The sequence below is a fragment of the Macaca thibetana genome, chromosome X (assembly GCF_024542745.1).
Source record: "Macaca thibetana thibetana isolate TM-01 chromosome X, ASM2454274v1, whole genome shotgun sequence".
NCBI classification, from domain to species: Eukaryota; Metazoa; Chordata; class Mammalia; order Primates; family Cercopithecidae; genus Macaca; species Macaca thibetana.
The window spans coordinates 6,571,300-6,592,135 of record NC_065598.1 but is presented as its reverse complement, the minus strand read 5'-3'; the positions used below and the strand labels follow the sequence as shown (position 1 = coordinate 6,592,135).

Here is a 20,836-nt window from a genome sequence, read left to right as displayed (position 1 = left end):
CCCTGTCTCAATTTAAAGAGAGAGAGAGAGAGAGAGAGAGAGAGAGAGAGAGAGAGACAGAGAGAGAGAGAGACAGAGAGAAAGAGAAAATACTTTCTGTAAAATATGAGGCACCACACAAAGTTAAAGTAATATGACTCTGTAGACTACAGCACTAGCCTAGACCAGCGGTTCTTGCAGGGCCCAATTTGACTCCCCGGGGACATTTGGCAATGTCTGAAGATATTTTTGGTTCTTACAATTTATGGACATTGCTATTGTCATCCAGTGAGTAGAGGCCAGAGATGCTACTAAGCGTGGGCAGAACAGTTCCTGACAACAGAGAATGATCTGGCCTCAAATGTCAATAGTATCAAGGCAGAGAATGCTGATTAAGTCAAAGCTTTGCATTACTATTTTTATTGTATTATTATTTTATTTTACTTTTAGTGACAGGACCTCACTCTGTTACCCAGCTGGAGTGCAGTGGTGTGATCACAGCTCATGGCAACCTTGAACTCCTAGGCCCAAGGGATCCTCCTACTTCAGCCTACCAAGTTGCTGGGACTACAGGTGTGAGCCACCACACCTAGCTGATTTTTAATTTTTTTACTTTTTGTAGAAACAGAGTCTTGCTATGTTGTCCAAGCTGGCCTCAAACTCCTGGTCTCAATCTCCTCGCCCTCCTTGGCCTCCCAACGCACTGAGATTATAGATGTGAGCCACCACACCTGGGCTGTTACTCCTTTTAAAATGCTTTTTCTAGACCAGTGGTTCTCAACCAGGGGTGATTCTGCATTCCAGGGAATGTTGGACAATGTCTGGAGTCATTTTTGGCTGTCACAGCTGGGAGGTGGATATTGCTTATCACAGTCCAGCAAAGCCAGTAAACACCCCACACTGCGTAGGATAGCCCATCCCACAAAAGGGAATCATCCAGCCTCAAATATCTAGTGTGCAGAGGATGAGAAACTCTGTCCCAGATGTTTCTCTGTCCCATACTCACTAAAGAACAATTTTTCTTTCTTTTTAACAAACCAAATAAGGACTTGGTGGTTGTTTTTTTGTTTGTTTATTTTTTGTTGTTGAGAGAGGGTCTTGCTCTGTTCCCCAGGCTGGAGTGCAATGGTACAATCACTGCTCACTGCAGTCTCAACCTGTCAGGCTCAAGCTATCCTCCCACCTCAGCCTCCCAGGTAGCTGGGACTACAGGCATGTGATACCACACCTGACTTTTTTTTTTCTTTTGTATTTTTTGTAAATATGGGGTGTTGACATGTTGCCCAGGCTGCTCTTGAACTCCTAGACTCAAGCAATCCACTCACCTCAGCCTCTGGAATTGCTGGGATTAAAGGCGTGAAAGCCACCATGCTCGGACTTTTTTTTTTTTTTTTAATGGAATTTAGCCTTTCAAAAATGAAGAAATGTCTTTTGGTTTAATAGCCCCAAGCCACGGAGTCCCCAGGTTTGGTAACTCTGTCCCCCAGATTTGTGTAAATGGTTCTTTGCATCTCAGGTAATTGGCTGGGAAGTGGCAGCTGAGAGCTACTTACAACTGAGCCCAAAACCAAATGACACAGCTATTCTGCCCAGCTTTTCTGGCTCCATTTCAGTTCCTGAGTGTTTTCAGGTTATTCTAAAGCTTAGAGAGTACAGAAAAGGAAGGAGGTTTTACATAAGGGAAGCTGCATCCGAGGACACACGGAAGCACATTATGATACCACAAACCAAAACACAACAGCACCATCGGGTGGTGAAGGCCACAAGAAGTTAAGAATGAACCCTTTTCCACTTGCAATTACATTCTCAGGTCCATAGTCTTGAGATAGAAACTTTTGAGAAAAGGTGTGTGTCAGAATGCAGAATGTTTTGGGTTTTATAAGGTAATGGTGAATATCTCATGTCACATATGATAGCTCAAGCAAAGTCTTGGACAGCAGCCTGTGGTCACCCATGTTAACAGTTTTGCAGTGAGGCTGGGTGCAGTAGCTGACGCCTGTAATCCCAGCACTTTGGGAGGCCGAGGTGAGCAGATCACCTGAGGTCAGCAGTTTAAGACCAGCCTGGCCAACATGAAAACCCCGTCTCTACCAAAAAATACAAAAAAATTAGCTGAGCATGGATGGTGGCGGGCACCTGTAGTCCCAGCTACTGGGGAGGCTGAGGTGGAAGAATTGTTCGAACCAAGGAAGCGCAGATTGCAGTGAGCTGAGATCGAGCCACTTCACTTCATCCTGGCAATAGAATGAGACCGTATCAAAAAAAAAAAAAAAAAGTTCTGCAGTGAAACAAAATGAATACCTATAATCTGTGGGATGAATGAAGACTTTTCACTTTATGTTAATTTTATGTTAGTTGGTTCGAGCTGGTGTCACTGCCAAGTATGTTAGAAAAACTGGGTTTTCAATGTTTTTCTTTTCTATTTTTGGTTATGGACAAAGGATTGCAAACCTGTATTTCTGAAGGCAAGATTTAAAAAGAAGTGGTAAAGTCCTGTGGGCTAACAAGTCAGGTACTAGAAAAGCCACCTATGCTGAACAGAACCTTGGCCAAGTCACTTGGATGTGGATAGCTCCAGAGTTTCCTCATAGGCAGAAGAGGTGACAAGTCGAGACCCAGGAAATGCTTGCCCAATGACCCAGGTCAAACCAGCTGTGACAAGCTCCAGCAAAAACCCTGAGCTGCCTGGCCAGCTGGAAGAAGAGCTGAGAACAGACTCAAAACGATGATCCCCACACCTCTTCCGTGACCCCAGATGCCAGTTCTTATCTGTTTCCAATTTGGTGATTCTACACAAGAGACAGTTTTGCCACCCAAGAAACATCTGGTAATATCTGGAGACAAGCTTGGATGTTATAACTTAGCAGTGGGTGGGAAGTGCTGCTGGCATCTGCTGGGAGGAGACCAGGGATAATGCCCAGCACCCCATGGTGCACAGGACAGCCACCACCAGAGTGACCCAGCCCCAAATGTCTGCAGTGCTGAGGTTGAGAAACCCTGCTCTAAGTAAGCTCTGTCTCACACCTTTTTTTTTTTTTTTTTTTTTAAGATGGAGTCTTGGTCTGTCATCCAGGCTGGAGTGCAGTGGTGCCATCTTGGCTCACTTCAACCTCTGCCTCCCGGATTCAAGCGATTCTCCTGCCTCAGCCTCCCGATAGCTGAGATTACAGGTGCGCACCACCACGCCAAGCTAATTTCTTTGTATTTTTAGTATAGACAGGGTTTCACCACGTTGGCCAGGCTGGTCTTGAACTCCTGACCTTGTGATCCACCTACCTCAGACTCCCAAAGTGCTGGGATTACAGGCATGAGCCACTGCGCCCGGCCAGTCTTACACATTTTAAATCCTTATTTCAGGCCAGAGACTGTCATCTGGGAGGAGGATTTTACCTACCGGGAGACATTTGGCAACATCTGGAGATATTGTGGGTTGCTGCATCCTACCATACACTGGACAGCCCCTACAGCAAGGAATCACCCAGCCCCACGTACCAACAGTGCCTCCGTGGGGAAACGCTGGGCAGACAAATTCATCATAAAAGAGAACGTCCCAGTCTCTAGCTCTAAACTAAAAATCTCCCAGTCTTGGAACCACCAAGAGGAACCTGGGCCCCTAAGCCATCTCTGTTCCATCCCCCTGGGCTTTCTCTCAGACCTCACAGTTGAAGGTGCTTCTCCTAATTAGCCCTGTGCCAAGTCTCTGCCCTGAACTTCCTTCTCACAATAAGCGTTTAATTATCATTGACATTGGTACTTGCAGTATTTATACTGCTTGTTTTCTTTCATAGAAAACACCTGAGGTAAGACTGGACTTCTGCTTCATCATTGCCACATCCTCTGTTACCTGTGACCCCGGGGCACTGGGGAAGTGCTTGTTGACTCAGTGGCCAAGTTTGACAGGGGTTAATTTCCAAACAAGTCTGGAATTTTAAGGAGAAGACAAGATGGAAACAAAACAATGGTGACAGAACCTGGTCTGGAAAACATAGCTTAGAACTTTTGGCCATAAACTCTTAATGCTTATTTTATTCAAGTTTTTAAGAGACGCTCAACATTTACTATTTAGGTTTTTAATGCAAAGAGGAGTCATTATTATCTTTTTTTCATGCACTGAAAGCTTTTAGAGTATCTCCTGGTATCAGCTGTGATGTGATAATCTCATTAGAAATGAATATGGGGCAATTTCTCAGTTGGCAAATAGTAATGTCACTATAGACACCAATTCACAGGGTATTCAGTAAAGCATTATCATGCATTCCTGGAGACAAAGAGTACCTACAGTAAATGACATGAAATGGAGCAAACTTTCTGTAAAATAATTCAACACTTTTAATATTATTTTCAGTGAAAACTATTTTTAACATTCCTCCAACTCAATCTACTTGGGTTGGCACAGAAGACAAAACTGATGTGTACATGAAATATGCTGATACTCTGATAAGAAGTAAAGTAAGCATGAACTGGACATCTTAATTCATTATAATTGCTCGTAAGATAACAGAGAGTTTACTTGAAAGAGATCAAAGGAATTTCTTAGCATCTCTCTTTGGGAGAAAAGTCATCCATTTGGTTGGCTCATAATTACCAGATTATGTACGGCATGCATTGCAAAAGTTAAATTGTTTTTGGATGTTCATTTTCTGTAATTAATATAATTTTTCAGAAAACAGTAACTGATCTCTGAACTACATACTCATTCTTCAGTTAACCTAGGTCTTTTATAGAGATGATCTTACATACACAAGCATACTGTAGAAAGTGCAGTAATAAACGCCACATCTTAAAACCAACATAGCCTGTTAAGAAACATTTGGCTTCAGCCAGGTGCGGTGGCTCAAGCATGCAATCCCAACACTTGGGAGGCCTAGGCAGACAGATCACTTGAGGTCAGGAGTTCGAGACCAGCCTGGCCAACATGGCAAAACCCCATCTCTACTAAAAACACACACAAAAATTAGCCAGGCACAGTGGCACGTGCCTGTAATCCCAGCAACTTGGGAGGCTGAGGCAGGAGAATTGCTGGAACCCGGGAGGTGGAGGTTGTGGTAAGCTGAGATTGCACCACTGCACTCTAGCCTGGGAGACAGGTCGAGATTCCATCTCAAAAAAAAGAAAAAAAAACAGAAAGAAACATTTGACTCCATGCATGGTCCTGAGGATAAACTCGGAGATCTATGTGTATGCCCTTCTAGAAGCAGGCATATATGTTCTTTTTCTACTCTTTAGGATACATTAACATTACAGATATTGAATCTGTATATTTAAAATGAAAAAGAGTGAAACAACTGTCAATTCCTTCTCAAATTTATCCTTTAGAAAAGCAGTAAGTTGAAAGCTTAAAATCATGCCAATCTTTCAGGGAATGCATTGGATGGCAGACATCTCCGGCATAGACGTTGTATCTAACTAAGAAGCAGTGGGCCCAGTATTTTCATACATGAGGTTAATTGATGTAATTTCTCTTTTGTATAAACTATAGCACAAAATGCACTACTTCATTTGCTCATTTCCTTTCAGGATTCTTTCCTCTAAACTCCAGTATTCTTTATACCAAGCTTGTGTTTTCAAACTACCACTCTAATCCACAAAGACAAACTATTTGGCAATTACTTTCTTCTCCTTATAGACAGTCTTGTTTCAGGGCAAAGGAGCAAATGAGAACATATTAGATAAATTGTTGTAGGTGGTTTTACAGATATTTTCTTTAATGTAACACTACAGATAAAAAATGTACGAACTTTGATTAGTCCCACAGAAGAGAATTTAAAACTCTGCCTCCCAGAGCAAAGACTTGGCTCTTCTACTTATTCAATTAATTCTTACCATGCTGCTCTTGAGCTATTCCAGGAAGGGAAAGAAATAGAAACCTTTAGACTTCCTTTGAAGCAGTGCAACTAAAGTAAATATTCCCTGTAAACAATTTTCTGTCATCACGTATCTCAACATCTTAGCAGCAGAGAAGCAAAACTAATAATCATATTAAAAATTTAACTCACCAGTCCTTACAAGGCTTTCAGAGAGGGCTCCTTACTGGGAGACTTAGACACTTTGTATGTCTCCTTCAAGGATCTCAAACAGCTTTTCATACCATCACATCGGACAAGCATCCCAGCCGAATGCTCATCGTGTGTGAATGATCATTTGACAGCCTGGGCAGTTATATTGGAGCATCATTGGCAATAAAGTCATCACTGAGTAATCAGCGAATCTATCATAAAAAAGTTATTTAACTGCATGTATTTCTCCACCTGGCCTTCCTCTCCCCCAGTGCCCCACACATTTTTAACATCACTCAGAGGGAAGTTGGACTTCCTTCACCAACTCATCACTTTGGAGGAGCTTTGGGTGCCAGCCCTGAATACTGAACTGCAATTCTTATTCACCTATTGACTCCCTAACCTGGAAAACAATCAGGAGTTCACTGAGAGGACTTCCTGTGGGCACTGAATTTTGCATTGCACGGTGTGCAGCAAGAAAAGGGAGTGTGTGTTGAGGAAGAAGAGGGAGGCTATATAATGGTGGGGTGGGACAGACAAACAGTGATGATTACTTTTTCGATGAACAACAACATAGGACGTGGGTTTAGGATGAGAAGAGCAAGGGTTTTGTTTTTAATGATCTGTCGAGAGCCTGATGCACCTAAGCCTTGCCAGCCTGTTTGTTAAGTGAGTTACACATACAACACAGTGCCAAGAGCCCCAAGGAATTCATTCTCTGTGTCAACACCACAGGGTTGGGCAATGAGCAGGGCTACCACTCAGCAGGGTGGTGTCCCATCAACACTGATGAAACAGCAGGCAGTCTTCTGACCACACACCTTGGGGAAAATCATATCCCAGTAAAAATAACTTCCAGTGTTTCTCTTTTATTAGTTTCCTCGTGTTGTTTGTTTTTACAGCATTTAGGGAAAAAGGAAAGGGAGAAAGAAAAAAAAAAAGCCTAATCTGAGTCTTTGTTTTCATTATTCTGCTTCTATAAATAAAAAATTGCTTATTTCTAATTATTTTGTGTGCCTCTGGCTCTCAGTAGGCACTCAAATAATATATAAAGTAGCGGTGTTAGCCCATTTTCTATTCTCAATAATAACCAAGGATTTGGGCATGCTGAAACCTGAAAAGTATTTTAACATGAATAAATATGACTCGGATTTTACCAAAAGGCAACGATTTGTCTCCCAGGGTCTCTATAAAACTTACTCATTGCAGAAATGTCTTATACCAGCTAGTGGTCAAAATTCCAGCACATCACATGATGTTTCTGGTCACTGAATGCTTTCAAGATCAAAGTTAAATGTCGAATGAAATGCTAAATCTCTGCAGCTTTAATTCCAGAGTAAGACTTCCTTTCCTCCCCACCCTACCTCCAGCTAAGGCATGCTTTTCGTGGTCCTGAAACAGAAGGCACACATGGGGAAGCTTCTGGCTTTCTCAATTGTCCTCCTCCCTCATTTCCCCTGCTGTGGTTACTGATCTCTCCACCTGGAGAGTAGCAGGAAAGGAAGGCGAAAAGGAGCAGAAGGTTCTTCTCCCACTGGCGCCGTCATGTGAAGATTTCAGGCAAACCTGAAGGGCATTTTTTTAAGTTCTTGGAAGCCAGGCCAGCTGGATCTCCCCCATCTGCAACTCCTGAGATGCGGGCGATGTCGTCTTTTCCTCCAACTGGTTTTCCAGTGGTGTCACTCTGCTGGAGTCTCCTCCTCATCCCAGATTTTGTGGGGCAAAAGTCCAAATCATTAAGGTTATCTGGTCATGCATATTTGTTTGAGGGACTCTGAAAGTGCAACCTAAATCAACTCCCCCTAGCCCTCGAGATCAGAAGTCTCTAGTGTAGATCTGGCAGGGATCAGGTGCCACCCACCTAGGTCCCCCAAGAGATGCACAATCAAATATCAACCTCTCTGAGGAGTGTCGCTGAAGCCTCAACATTGGATTGAGGCTAAGAGAGATGCATGCCATGTCATTTGTTTTTATTTCATTTAGAAAACAAGAAAAAAGAAAGCCTAACTCCACTGGGGAAGAGGTAGGGCTATAATGCCGTATAAACCTCTTCATAAGCCTTCACTTCTCTCGTTGCTGTGAGGCCAGAGATCCATAGGGTTCCTGGCTATCTACATGGAAAATTCCTATAGGATGCCATTTTTTTTCCATCTCATTTCACAATGATGTCAAATGAGTATCCCGTTACAATAAATATTCTCCAGAATAATTTGTCTTGATATGTGGATGGAGGACTTTGGAGTCAGACAGACATGGTATTCTGATTCCAGCACCCACTAGCTGTATGACCTCCAAAAAGTGCTTAATCACTTGGGGCATCAGCTTTCTCACCAGTAAGGCAGGCAGAAGTATACATCTTAGGCCCCTCTGATCAGTAACCCTTTATTGATTAGATATAATGTCCCAGGGCATGGTGCCTGGCCAAAAGAAATGGATGATCCTTTTTGGCAATTTTGAGAAGACAGAAGTGAAAAGATTTTACTTTACGAGCTATGAAAATTACTGTGCTTTAAGATCATGAAAAGCACAGACTTTGGTATATGAATTCGTGTAGATGCTTAATGAAATTGTTCAGAGTTGAACCTACCTGATATTTGACATTCCTATAACTGTGCCAACCATCAGAGGCATTGCACAGGAACCCTCAAGGTAACACTGGGCATGTCTTCATACTTGGGCCTGTACCCAGAAAGAACCCAATAGAGAGACTGTTGGTGGGAAATCCTGGAGTCCCACAGAAGAAGGACACATGCAGTCAGAGATAAGCAAGAGAACACTCACTCTCAAAGACTCGACATGCAGCAATTGCATGAGCAAAGGTCAAGGCTTGATAATTAGGGCCCTGAATCAAGGAAAAAGCATCTCAATGCAAATCGGACAAGTGGGACGAGAGCAACACGGTGCTCACAGAAGGGTTCTCCTCTTAGCCATGCAGAAGGAAGAGACCTGGAGCCCCAGAATCCAGTCTACAGTCTCCCTATTGCAACATCCACAACTGCACAAGACAAACAGTAGTGAGCTCTGTATATATTCAGGATGGGCTCAACTATTCTTCTCCAAGCCATTTGCCAACTTCATAAATTCTAGAAACGTTAAAACACCGAAAGTGCTCTCAAATCTCTGGTTTGGGGACCCCCTCCTTGTCTATTAAAGTAAAGGTTATGGCACAGGAAAGGGCAAAACCACATGGAAAACCCCAGAATTCCTCCTATGTGTGTTACATGAAACATGGTTGGGGGTAGATCAAAGAAGGAACACAAAAAATTATGAATAGTTTCTGGGTATTTTTGCATATTTGTGGTTTTTAATTATCATTCACTTTCCATTTTTCAGGAGCAGATTTAATCACAGCCTTCTCCTTGCTATACTGCATTTCCATGTTTCAAGTTATAGCTTTATTATTAAACCAAAACCTAAGTCCTAGTAAATTACCTTTCTTTAACTGGCATCCTAGTTTACTCCAGGAGGAAGGGATCATGGAAATTTATTGCCTCTAAGCTTCTTTCAGAGTGGTTTAAAGGGCCCTAGGAAATTGACTTGAAATAGATGCTTCCAAATGTTATTGTTTATGCACTAATACAACAGCAGCCAATAAACATATTCAACTGAAATGTGCCCACAAGAGAACAAAATACATGTGTTGTACCTGTTTGACCCATCTACTTCACTTAGCCTATTAAACAACTCTCAAACCTATGCAATTATATATAAATATATATACACATATATTAAAGACCTTTCGCCTGAAGTTTGTTAGAACCACACATACATCCAAAGAGAAGAGCCAGCTAAAAATAAAAACCCCACACATGCATGCACCTATATGTGTGTATATATGTAATAAATTAACTACATTTAAATCATATACACAATAACTCCTGACTTAACGTCAATAGATTCTCAGAATTTTTTTTTTTTTTTTTTTTTTTTTTGAGATAGGTTCTCACTATGACACCCAGGCTGGAGTACAGTGGCACGATCAGAGCTCACTGCAGCCTCGACCTCCCAGGCTTAAGCAATCCTCCCACCTCAGTCCCCTCAAGTAGCTGGGACAACAGGTACATGCTATCACACCCAGCTAATTTTTGTATTTTTTTGTAGAGATGGGGTTTCACCATGTTGCCCAGGCTGGTCTTGAACTCCTGAGCTCAAGCAATCCACTGGCCTCGGCCTCCCAAAGTGCTGAGATTACAGGCGTGAGCCTCCATACCTGGCTGATTCTTGGAAATTGCAACTTTAAGGGGAACGATATACAGCATATTGTTTCATTCAACATCATTTTGTTATAAAGTTGATGAGAACAAAAAATGGCTTTGTTATATGTGGCTTTGCTTAAAGTCACAGTTTCCAAAGACCTCCGAACAAGTGAGAACCTACTGTAATCATCTTTCTTCTTAACTTTCTTAAAGTCATGCAGTTGCATTATTTGTAATATAATATTTAACATACACATTTGTGAATATATACAAACTAAATATATTGAAGTTATATATAAAGGCATTTCCTCAAGTTTATCAAAACCATGCACACCAATATATTATTTATATAGCTTATATATGTATGGTATACATATATACATATAAACATATTCTGTTCCCTTTAAGATTCTTAAAATCTTAACTATTTGAGGTACCTAAGATTCTCATTCTCTGAATTTTACTCTGTAAATTTACTCTGCTTTTCCAATGTGTTTGGTGTCACGCTCACTTGGCAAAATCCCACAGCCTTACTGAATGATTGCTTCTCAAGAAAGTTGGTGGTAAGGCAGAATGTAAGTCAGAATGGACCCTATGCCTAACGGTAATCTGGTATTTCTAAAGTGTGTTTGAAGGAGATATTATGTTCTTTTGAAAGAGCATGTGTGATGACCCCTGTTGAGTAAGTCTGAGAATTGTTATGTTAAAAAAAAAAGTGGGAAGATCATTGACCACAAAAATGGGAGAGTTTCAAATGAACACGTGGCTATGAATTGAGGAGGCAAGGACTCATTCAGCACATTTTCCAGGCTTACATGATCATGGGGAAGCTGAAGGGAGAGGCTGTGCAACCAGCTTTCTGTTCCCTCCAGATGTTAGCTTGCACCAAGCAGCACAGGAGTTGGGTGCAAGTAAAATAAAGGCGAAAACTTTCAATCCTAGAAATGACTGGTTGAACCATGTTATCGCTGATATGCCATACTGATATCAGAATTGAAGAAAACAAATGTTCCTTGTTTATTTTTGAAGGTTCCTTTTCCTTATCGTTTTTTTGCTGGTGGTTTCTAGAATAGTTTTTTCCCCTTTATTTGCACATTCATTCTTGTGTTTGATTTTGATATTATCTATTCATGTTGTGGTCCTGATTGCTTAAGCACAACATAAGAAATTTTGAAAACATATATGAAACATATTAATAGATATTTTTTGCCTTTTGGCTTTTTTTGAGGAAGGAAGACCAACAGAGGTTGAAGTCTCCACCCTGATCATTTTCAGGTATATGACTTGAGGCAAGGTACCTGACTTTCCTCATGCTCCATTTCTTTATTTCTATAAGAAGAATAATTCCATTGTTTACCTTGCAAAGTTGCCGAGTCAATGAAGTAAGAGATCATTTATAAAGTTCTAAGCACATTCTTGTTTTTTTTTTTTTGTTTTTTTTTGTTTTTTTTTTTTTTTTTTTTTTTTTTTTTTTTTTTTTTTTTTTGAGACGGAGTCTCGCTGTGTCGCCCAGGCTGGAGTGCAGTGGCCGGATCTCAGCTCACTGCAAGCTCTGTCTCCCGGGTTTTTACGCCATTCTCCTGCCTCAGCCTCCCGAGTAGCCGGGACTACAGGCGCCCGCCACCTCGCCCGGCTAGTTTTTTGTATTTTTTTAGTAGAGACGGGGTTTCACCGTGTTAGCCAGGATGGTCTCGAACTCCTGACCTCGTGATCCGCCCGTCTCGGCCTCCCAAAGTGCTGGGATTACAGGCTTGAGCCACCGCGCCCGGCAAGTTCTAAGCACATTCTAATTGTTTGAGGGCTGGTGGTTATTACCACAGTTGCTATGAAACAATGAGCCAACTTTAACCATAAACTACTCACTCTTTCATCTCAGACACTCAGCATGTGGCCTTTCTAAACACTTTGGAGAAGTGACCAGAGCACTAAGCAACTTGCATAAGATGTGACAGGAACTCAGAGCCTTGCAGGTGGGCATGTGGTTTATTCAGAAGCAGCGACGACACAAGGCACACATTAGAGATGGCACTCAGCACTCTGCGTGGTGAGCTCCAGCTGTGATTCCACTCAAGGAGAGAAGCTTCAGCGGGCAGGGCCAGTGGGTACCCCTCTTTGTGAATGTGGTGCAAGACACAGCAAAGGCCCAAGTTGCTGACATCCCCAGTTGTATCCATTATGGGTGCACAAACCCCTCACAGGTCCTGGAGGGAGGAGGCTACGCTAGAGGCAACATCAGGAGGGAAAGAAAAAAGGAAAAGAGGGAGAGAGGGCAGGAGAGGGGGAGGGAGTTTAGAAGGAGAACAGGAAGACAGGAAAAGAGAGAAGAAAGGAAGGAAGGGAAGGAAGCAGGGAGGGAGTCGAGCAGGAGGACAGGAAGGAAGGAAGGAAGACAGGAAAAGAGAGAAGGAGGAAAGAAAGGGAAGGAAGCAGAGAGGGAGGGAGTCGAGGAAGAGGACAGGAAGGGAGACAGGAAAAGAGAGAAGGAGGAAAGGAAGGGAGGGAAGGAGAGAGGGAGGGAGTTGAGGAGAAGAGGAAGGAAGATGGGAAAAGAGAGAAGGAGGAAAGGAAGAGAAGGAAGCAGAGAGGGAGGGAGTCGAGGAGGAGGACAGAAAGGAAGACAGGAAAAGAGAGAAAGAGGAAAGGAAGGGAAGAAAAGAGAGAGTGCAGGAGGAGAACAGGAAGGAAAACAGGGAAAGAGAGAAGGAGGAAAGGAAGAGAGGGAAGGAGTCAAGGAGGAGGACAGGAGGAAGACAGGAGGAAAGGAAGGGAAGGAAGGAGAGAGGGAGAGAGTGGAGGAGGAGATCAGGAAGGAAGACAGGAAAAGAGAGGAGGAGGAAAGGAAGGGAGGGAAGGAGAGAGGGAAGGAGTCGAGGAGGAGGACAGGAAGGAAGACAGGGAAAGAGAGAAGAAGGAAAGGAAGGGAGGAAAGGAGAGAGGGAGGGAGTCGAGGAGGAGGACAGGAAGGAAGACAGGGAAAGAGAGAAGGAGGAAAGAAAGGGCGGGAAGGAGAAACAGAGAGGAGCAAACGAGGAGGGAACTGTTTGGAGTCAGGAGCCCTAAATCCCAGAACAATATGATGATAAAGGGTGGGGAGTGATGAAGCCTGAGCCCCTCTCTCAGATGTCTAGTTATGTCTAGTCAGTGAGAATCCTGGCAGGACAGAGGAAATTCGAACTCATGGTAAGGTCTGACCACATGCTTCACTTCTCCACATTTTTGGAGCACACATCCTCCCTTCACATGTGCTATTTTAGAATAGTGTGTGTCTACTTAGGCACTAACATTATGGATATTACGAAACATGATCTGTAATCATTAGTGAAGGCTATAAAGCTGATGCTGGAATTTCTACTTTCTTGTTATTAACAGGAAGCTACATTTTATTATTTTCATAGGCATGTCTTTGATCCCTTTGTCCATTTTTTGAGAGCTGATTTAAAAATTAAATAATATAAACCGTAAATACACTTTACCTTAATATGTACATTGCATTATGCTGAAATCAAATAAAATGGTTGAAAGCAATGATGTCTCCCCTCCTCCCTGTAAGGATACCTGGAGAAAAGACCAAGACACAAGAACACTGACCAGTGTTCACACAAATATTAAATGTTAGGGCTGGGTGCCATGGCTCCTGCCTGTACTTCCAGCACTTTGGAAGGCCAAGGCAGGTGGATCACTTGAGGTCAGGAGTTTAAGACTAGCCTGGCCAACATGGTGAAACCCCGTGTCCACTAAAAAATACAAAAATTAGCCAGGCGTGGTGGTGGCACCTGCAGTCCCAGCTACCCAGAAGGCTGAGGTGGCAGGATCGCTTGAAGCCGGAAGGGTGGGGTTGCAGTGAGCCAACATCATGCCACTGCACTCCAGCCTAGGCGACACAGTGAGATCCTGTCTCAAAAAAATAAAATAAAATAAAAATAAATGTTGGTAAACTTAACACATTTGCTACTTCTTTACATTAAAATGATAATCCTGGCTGGGCGCGGTGGCTCACGCCTGTAATCCCAGCACTTTGGGAGGCTTAGGCAGGCGGATCACAATGTCAGGAGATCGAGACCATCCTGGCTAACATGGTGAAATCCCGCCTCTACTAAAAAATACAAAAAAATTAGCCGGGGGCATAGTGGCGGGCACCTGTAGTCCCAGCTACTCAGGAAGCGGAGGCAGGAAAATGTCGTGAATCCAAGAGGCAGAGCTTGCAGTGAGCCGAGATCGTGCCACCGTACTCCAGCCTGGGCAACGGAGCGAGACTCCGTCTCAAAAAAAAAACCAAATAAATAAAATAACAACAATAATAATCATCCTAAGCCCCCTCCCCACAAGGAAGTAGCTGGTGTACCCCCGGAGGGGTCAATGGTCTAGACCATTGGATGTCCTGGTTGAAAGGCAGAGGCTGAGTCGGTCAGTCTGGGGCTGGCAGCTGGGATTCTGCATTTCTAGTGAGCTCCCAGCGGATGCCGGCACTACCAGTTCAGATCACATCTGTTATCCACCACTGCAGAGAAGCAAACCGGACCTCTCGCTCAGAGCCAGTGTGTACTCTGATGGTGAAGGGGTTCAAAAACAATGACCCTCCCCACACACAAGTACCAGATACGTCCGAGAGTACAAAACCAGGAGTGGCGAATTCAGCCATTTATGTCAGGCTCCCTTCCACAGCTCACTGGGCTGGGAGGAAACCAGCAGCAGGAAGGGGTGAGAATATCCAGTGCCTCTGAAGCAAGAGACTTCCTAAGTCAACTTTGCTAAGCCAGCTATATAGGGGAAGAAGGCAGGTAAGTCTGCAGCAAGGAGCTCAAATTGAGGCCCCATCAGATGAAGTCAGAGCTTTCTGGTCTCTCAGCATCATCAAGAAAAGTGGACTGTGTACAGCCACTGAGAAAGATGGTCCCTAGTCCAACCTGTTACCCTCCATCTACACTGGGCAAGATGTGTGTCCCAGAAAAGTAAAGAGAATAATGGGGCAAAGGGGGCTCACAGAAAACAGATATAGCAGACTGGAAACCAAATACAACAGATAACAAAAGCACAGAGACACAGGAACCAGGACAACAAACTAAGGAAGTTGAAATAAGCTAAGACTTCATAGAGGATGGCATATGTATACACACACAATAAATGGCATGTTTAAGTTTGTATGTTGTGTGAAAGAAGATCGTCTGTTTATCTGTTCCATTGTTAATGTGTTTTTGATGCCATCATACCGTAGTTTACTGGATCATTTCTACTGTATCTTAAAATTGTCAGGAAAAGTAACTTATTGTCCCACGGGGAAAACACAATTGTACAAAAGTAAACTGTAATTCATGGAAGGAAATGCATCCCTGTCAGCATAGAAGCCGGCCATCTTTGGCTGTTGGAGAATTATGAAAAGCTAAAAACTAACTTGTTATATGTGTACAAACCACATTGCTAGAACAAAATTTCATTCTTTTCCAAACTAGCTTGTGACAGAGAAGCATTCACACAGTCAGTTTGTTTTCTTTTTTTTTAAGCAAAGAGGAGTCTTCCATCTTATGCATAGAAGTGATGTTACTGAAAAGTATAGAAAATAAGACTTATAAAAAAATAATGTGAAGCATGTTTTCACATCTGTGGAGAGCTGAAGTACCTAAGGTTTCCCAATCTGTCTCTTCCACAATCACTGTGAGGCTTTGCCATTTCGTCAAAATGGGACTGGGGCCTTTTTTCCTTTGAAAAATACTCTTTATTGGCCGGGCCTGGTGGCTCACGCCTGTAATCCCAGCACTTTGAGAAGCCGAGGTGGGCAGATCACTAGGTCAGGAGTTCAAGACCAGCCTGGCCAATATGGTAAAACCCCATCTCTACTAAAAAATACAAAAATTAGCTGAGTGTGGTGGCTGGTGCCTGTAATCCCAGCTACTCGGGAGGCTGAGGCAGGAGAATCACTTGAAGCCAGGATGCTGAGGCTGCAGTGAGCAGAGATTGCACCACAGTGCTCCAGCCTGGGCGACAGAGTGAGACTCTGTCTCATTAAAAGAAAAAAAAAAGAAGAGAAAAAGAAAAATACTCTTTTTTAATTTAATGACTAAACAGAAATGTGAGGTGGTTACAATACCAAAAAAATAACAGAAACTCTGACATGTGTGCATCCATTTGTTTCCAGAGAATGGAAAGAAACTGGGAGGGAGAATTCCAAAGACTCCAGGTGGAAAATACTGTCATACTTACTGTAGGTACCACAGCAATGTGTGTGGAATGCATCTATTATGGAATTGTGTTCCCCAAAAATATATGTTGGAGTCCTCATCCCCACTACCTCAGAATGTGACCTTATTTGGAAACAGGATCTTGTCAGAGGTAATCAAATTAAAATGTAGTCATTAGGGTGGTCCTTAGTCCAATAAGAATGGTGTTCTTAAAAAAGGAGAAAATTTGGACACAGAGACACACACAGAGGGAAGACAACAGGACAAGATACAGGGAAAAGAAAGCAGGTTCAAGCTGAGGAGAAAGGCCTGGAACAGGTCCTTTCCTCACAGCCCTCGAATAGGTCCTTTCCTCACAGCCCTCAGAAGGAATTAAGACTGCTGACATCTTGATCTAGGACTTCTGGCCTCCAGATCTGTGACACAATATACATCTGTTGTTTAGGTTACTTAGTCTGTGGTACATTATTATGGCAGCTGTAGCAAACTAATACAGAAACCATGAATGACTGTATTTGAGTCACACAAGTCCCTTCCTAATTTGCTCATAAATTGCCTTCTCTGAAATTCCGTGTCCTCAAAGGGAAATCACGATTGCATTAAACGGGGGAAGCTATCTTATAGCACCAGCTGTAAGAACACATAATTTTATTGACTATATATTATGCACTAGTACTAAGGGCCTGGCCTGCCTCACCTCCTTTATCACCTCCATTTTACCCAGGAGGAAACAGACACAGATGCATCTTGTCTATCATAGATGATAATTCTTGCTGAATCCAGGCGTGCCCCCATCCACCATGTAGGCACTAAACTAGAAATACATCCTTATGTTTACACCTGTTTTTTGTTTTGTTTTGTTTTTATCTTTTTCCCCTTTTGTGGAGAACAGGGTCTCGCTATATTGCCCAGACAGTTCTTAAACTCCTGGGCTCAAAGTATTCCCGCAACTCCCACCTCTGCCTCCCTAAGTACTGGGATTACAGGTGTGAGCCACTGCGCCCCACACACCCTCACATTTTTAAAGTCTTAAAACTCTCTTATTTCCGCTTCTCAAAAGGTCCAATCCTTGTCCTTAAACGTGAATATACCGCATAAACGAACACAAAATACAAACAGGGACAAGAAAGTATTTTTCTGACGATGGCGGGGGGGGGGGGGGGAAGAAAGCTGTTTAGGTGGCATTTGAAAAGTTAAAAAAGGAAGAAAACTCAGAGCAGCCCAAAAGACAGATGATACCTAAGAAGGAACAACCAGCAAGGCATGTTGACTATTAGTATTATTTCAGCATCCTCCTCGCGCAGCTTGGCTTTGCTCTGGGACAATGCACCAGCCTGGGACACTCAGAGATGCAGGCACGGAGGTGGTGCAGCCTCTCCGCACACTGCGCATGCGCGGCTGCCGGTTCAAGTCGCGGTCCAGGACCGCAGGGAGGCGGGCAAGCGAAACTGAGAAAAACCCACCCACGGTCCAGGGGCTGGCGGCTCGGGCGAACCCACCCAGGGACCTCGTGACCAAGGCCATTTATCTGCAACCTGATGGCTAGCAGTGATGCCACCCTGAGAAACTTCAACCCCCTCTCCTCACTCGACAGTCCCTTGTACTGTCCCTCCTTCCTCATTCACACCTGATACAAAGTCAAGCAGTGAATTTGCCCTCTCGGCTCTGCGCGGCCGCTGACTGCGTAGCTTGGACCGATTCCGGGTGTGAAGTGAGGAGGAGTTGATACGGGTAAACGTATCACGCCGGCCCGCGACGCATCCCTGGTCTGCAGCTGCTGCTGCGGCGAAAGCCCGAGGTGCGCGTGCGCGGAGCGGCACTAGGCAGCCCAGGACGCTAGGGCTCCGAGCCGCCCGGCGAGGGGCCGCGGGAGGCGCGTGCGCAGAGCGGCCCGGTCGCGCGAGGAGGCCGTGAGTGCGCGTGCGCGTGCGCGGGGCGGGCGGGTGCGCGCGCACTTCCTCCTCGCCCCCACCCAAATCCAGAAGGCGGTACCATGGCGGCGCCCCCGCCGCAGCCCGTCACCCACCTCATCTTTGACATGGACGGACTTCTTCTGGGTGGGTAGTGTGCGGCCGCCGCCTCCCGTGAGGGCGGTCTTGGGTGGGCGTGGGAACGGTCGGCGCGGGATACGTCACGACCGGGGGGCCGCGGCGGGGCGGTGTTCGAGCAGGGACGCTCGGGCTCCCGCGCGCTCTGCCCCCCGCCGGCCCCGAAGTCGGGCGGCGGCCGGGAGCGCCCGCGGGCCCATGTCCGGGCTGGCGGGCGCGCGTGGCCGCGGCGTCTACGCGGCCCCAGCACCCGCTTCCGGTCGGCGGGCAGCCCGTGGGGCTGGAGCACGTGGGCGCGGTCCCTGGGGACCACCGGGCGGGCGCGCGGCTCCGCGTCCTCTCCGCAGAGTGCGGCGCGGCGGGACCTCCGCGCTGTCTTTTCGGTTATCCAGGCGTGCGACCTTGAGAGGTGCCCAGCCTCAGTTTCCCCGTCTGCAAGCTAGCCTGGAGGATACTTGCCTGCCTGCTCCAAGGTTGCTGCTGTGGGCGCACCTTGATGGTAGCATCCTACATGGTAGCGGTTCTCCACCTGGCGGTTTTGCCGCCCTGAGGGCATCTGGCAATGGCGATGTTAGGAGACATTTTGGCTGTCGCAGCTGGCGTGGAGTGATGGGGTCACCGGCATCTAGTGGGGTCTAGACCAGCGATACTGCTAAACTTCCCGCAGTGCACAGGAGTGCCCTATGCAACCTTAAGGAATTATCCCGCGCCGTCAGCAGCGTAGAGGCACAGAAGGTCTGTCAAGTGGTCTGGCTGCCTAGGGTGACCAGCACCAGGGACATCACCTGGGGGCCACCCTACCCCTGCCCAATCAGAATCTGCATTTTAACAAGTGCGTGAACGTTTGAGAACCGCTGCTCTATCAATCCGAGGCATTAAGAAACACTTGGCAGTGTACTAAGGTAGTCAGTCATAGCACATGTGAACTTCACCAGCCAAGAGGAATTCAAGTAGAATTCAAAGAATAAAACCCTGTTTTTAACTCAAGACAGAACTATGCTGAGCTCTACCCAAAGCCTCAACACAACACTATGACACATAATCACCAGGAGGCTTCATATATCTATAAACATGTCTGCATACTCTGTGTAGACAGCTGACCTGCTTGTTTACGTATATCATTCCTTCATTTCAAAACCCTGCAAGTTAGGAGGAAGTATTTGCATTTCAGTAATTAAAAAAAAAGAAAAAACCCTGAAGCTCAGAGAGGTAAAGCTACTTGCCCAAGGTCACACAGCTAATAAGCCAAGCTGACAACCGATTCTAGATTGATCCCGTTCTAAATATAAATGATGTTGAGCTCATCTTAAATTGTGAATGTGACCTTGTTTCTGCTCATCATATTGCTGGGTAATTCACTAGCAGTGTTTTGTTTTAAAAAGGCACACAGAAACCATTCTCTTCATTTTATGAACACACAGGTATAAACTGATAAATTCCAAAGGAAAAAAAATCCCCGTGGAGGTCACTAATTGGAGCCAACGGTGTATGCAGCTACTAAATTTGAAATGACTCAATGTCAGAAAGCTTCTGGGATACATAGGTATAGTTTGTAGACATGAATTTTCCTACTCCGGTGGTCAAGAAGCTAAATTGTCAAATACATGTCTTACCCTCTAATAAAGGTCCAGAGAACCTGTTCTGGGAGGCTCATGAATTTTAATACCCAACAAGATGTCTCATTAAAATTAAATTTATTAAACTTCTAAATGAGCTTGATGCCTCATTCTGATTCTAGATTCGCACATAACCATGCCCTGAAGTGATGAATGTGACTTAAATGGTATTACAAGCATTGACCTCACATTGTTACCCAATCCTCTGATCTAGTCAGATAACCAAGAATTAGTGCTGTTTGGAAAAATAAGCCATACTTCTTATTCCCCTCCCTCATTTTCTGCCCGTTTCCTCCTTTCCTGCCCTACCTCTTCTTTGAGGTGGTAAGGCCTTGCAAAACTTTCTTGGAAATATAACTTTGCTTATCCCATTCTTTCATCAAATGTGTAAATACAAAACACAGCTTTCCAGAATGTACCACTTTAATTTAATCTACCAGATTATGCCTGCTCTCATTCTTTAGCACCTCACTTCAGTGTATCCGTTGTTTGCATAACAATATATTATCAATTTATAATGAGTTGTTTTACAGTAGGTCTGTTTTTTGGGAATTTTGAGTGCATTTTCCTAGGAAGTTCTATTTGTCGATGTGGCCCCAATACTTGCATACTTGGGGAAGTAAAATTGAAAACGAATAGTTTCATGGAGGATTGTTAACATTAGAGGAGAAGCTTGTTTAATCAGAGGAGAATGAGGAAGTAAATGGAGATTTTAGAGGAAATGTTGACCAGGAAGAAAGCCGGGACACTTTCCCATGCTTTTGACATGTACGATGCTGTTGTCCTTTTTTTAAAAACAAAACAAAACAAAAAACACTTTGGATTCTG

The 20,836-nt window shown here is 44.3% G+C and overlaps 2 protein-coding genes across 8 annotated transcripts in view; one reads left to right on the top strand and one right to left on the bottom strand.

The window, feature by feature from the left end:
- Positions 1 to 19,207, bottom strand: part of STS (steroid sulfatase) — a 292,612-nt gene extending 273,405 nt beyond the window's left edge. For 2 of the 4 annotated variants that reach the window (XM_050777490.1, XM_050777485.1), the window contains exon 1: positions 18,371 to 18,631. The gene's annotated coding sequence lies outside the window, so the exon portion shown is untranslated. Of the gene's footprint in view, positions 1 to 17,971; positions 18,120 to 18,370; positions 18,632 to 18,847 lie in introns of those variants that run through there. The other 2 variants (XM_050777487.1, XM_050777486.1) reach the window with 2 other exon arrangements.
- Positions 18,271 to 20,836, top strand: part of PUDP (pseudouridine 5'-phosphatase) — a 177,571-nt gene continuing 175,005 nt past the window's right edge. For 2 of the 4 annotated variants that reach the window (XM_050777492.1, XM_050777494.1), the window contains exon 1: positions 18,271 to 18,401. In XM_050777492.1, the coding sequence (XP_050633449.1) occupies positions 18,338 to 18,401 (64 nt within the window). In that variant the 5' untranslated portion in view covers positions 18,271 to 18,337. The remainder of the gene's footprint in view (positions 18,402 to 20,836) is intronic. The other 2 variants (XR_007722762.1, XM_050777493.1) reach the window with 1 other exon arrangement.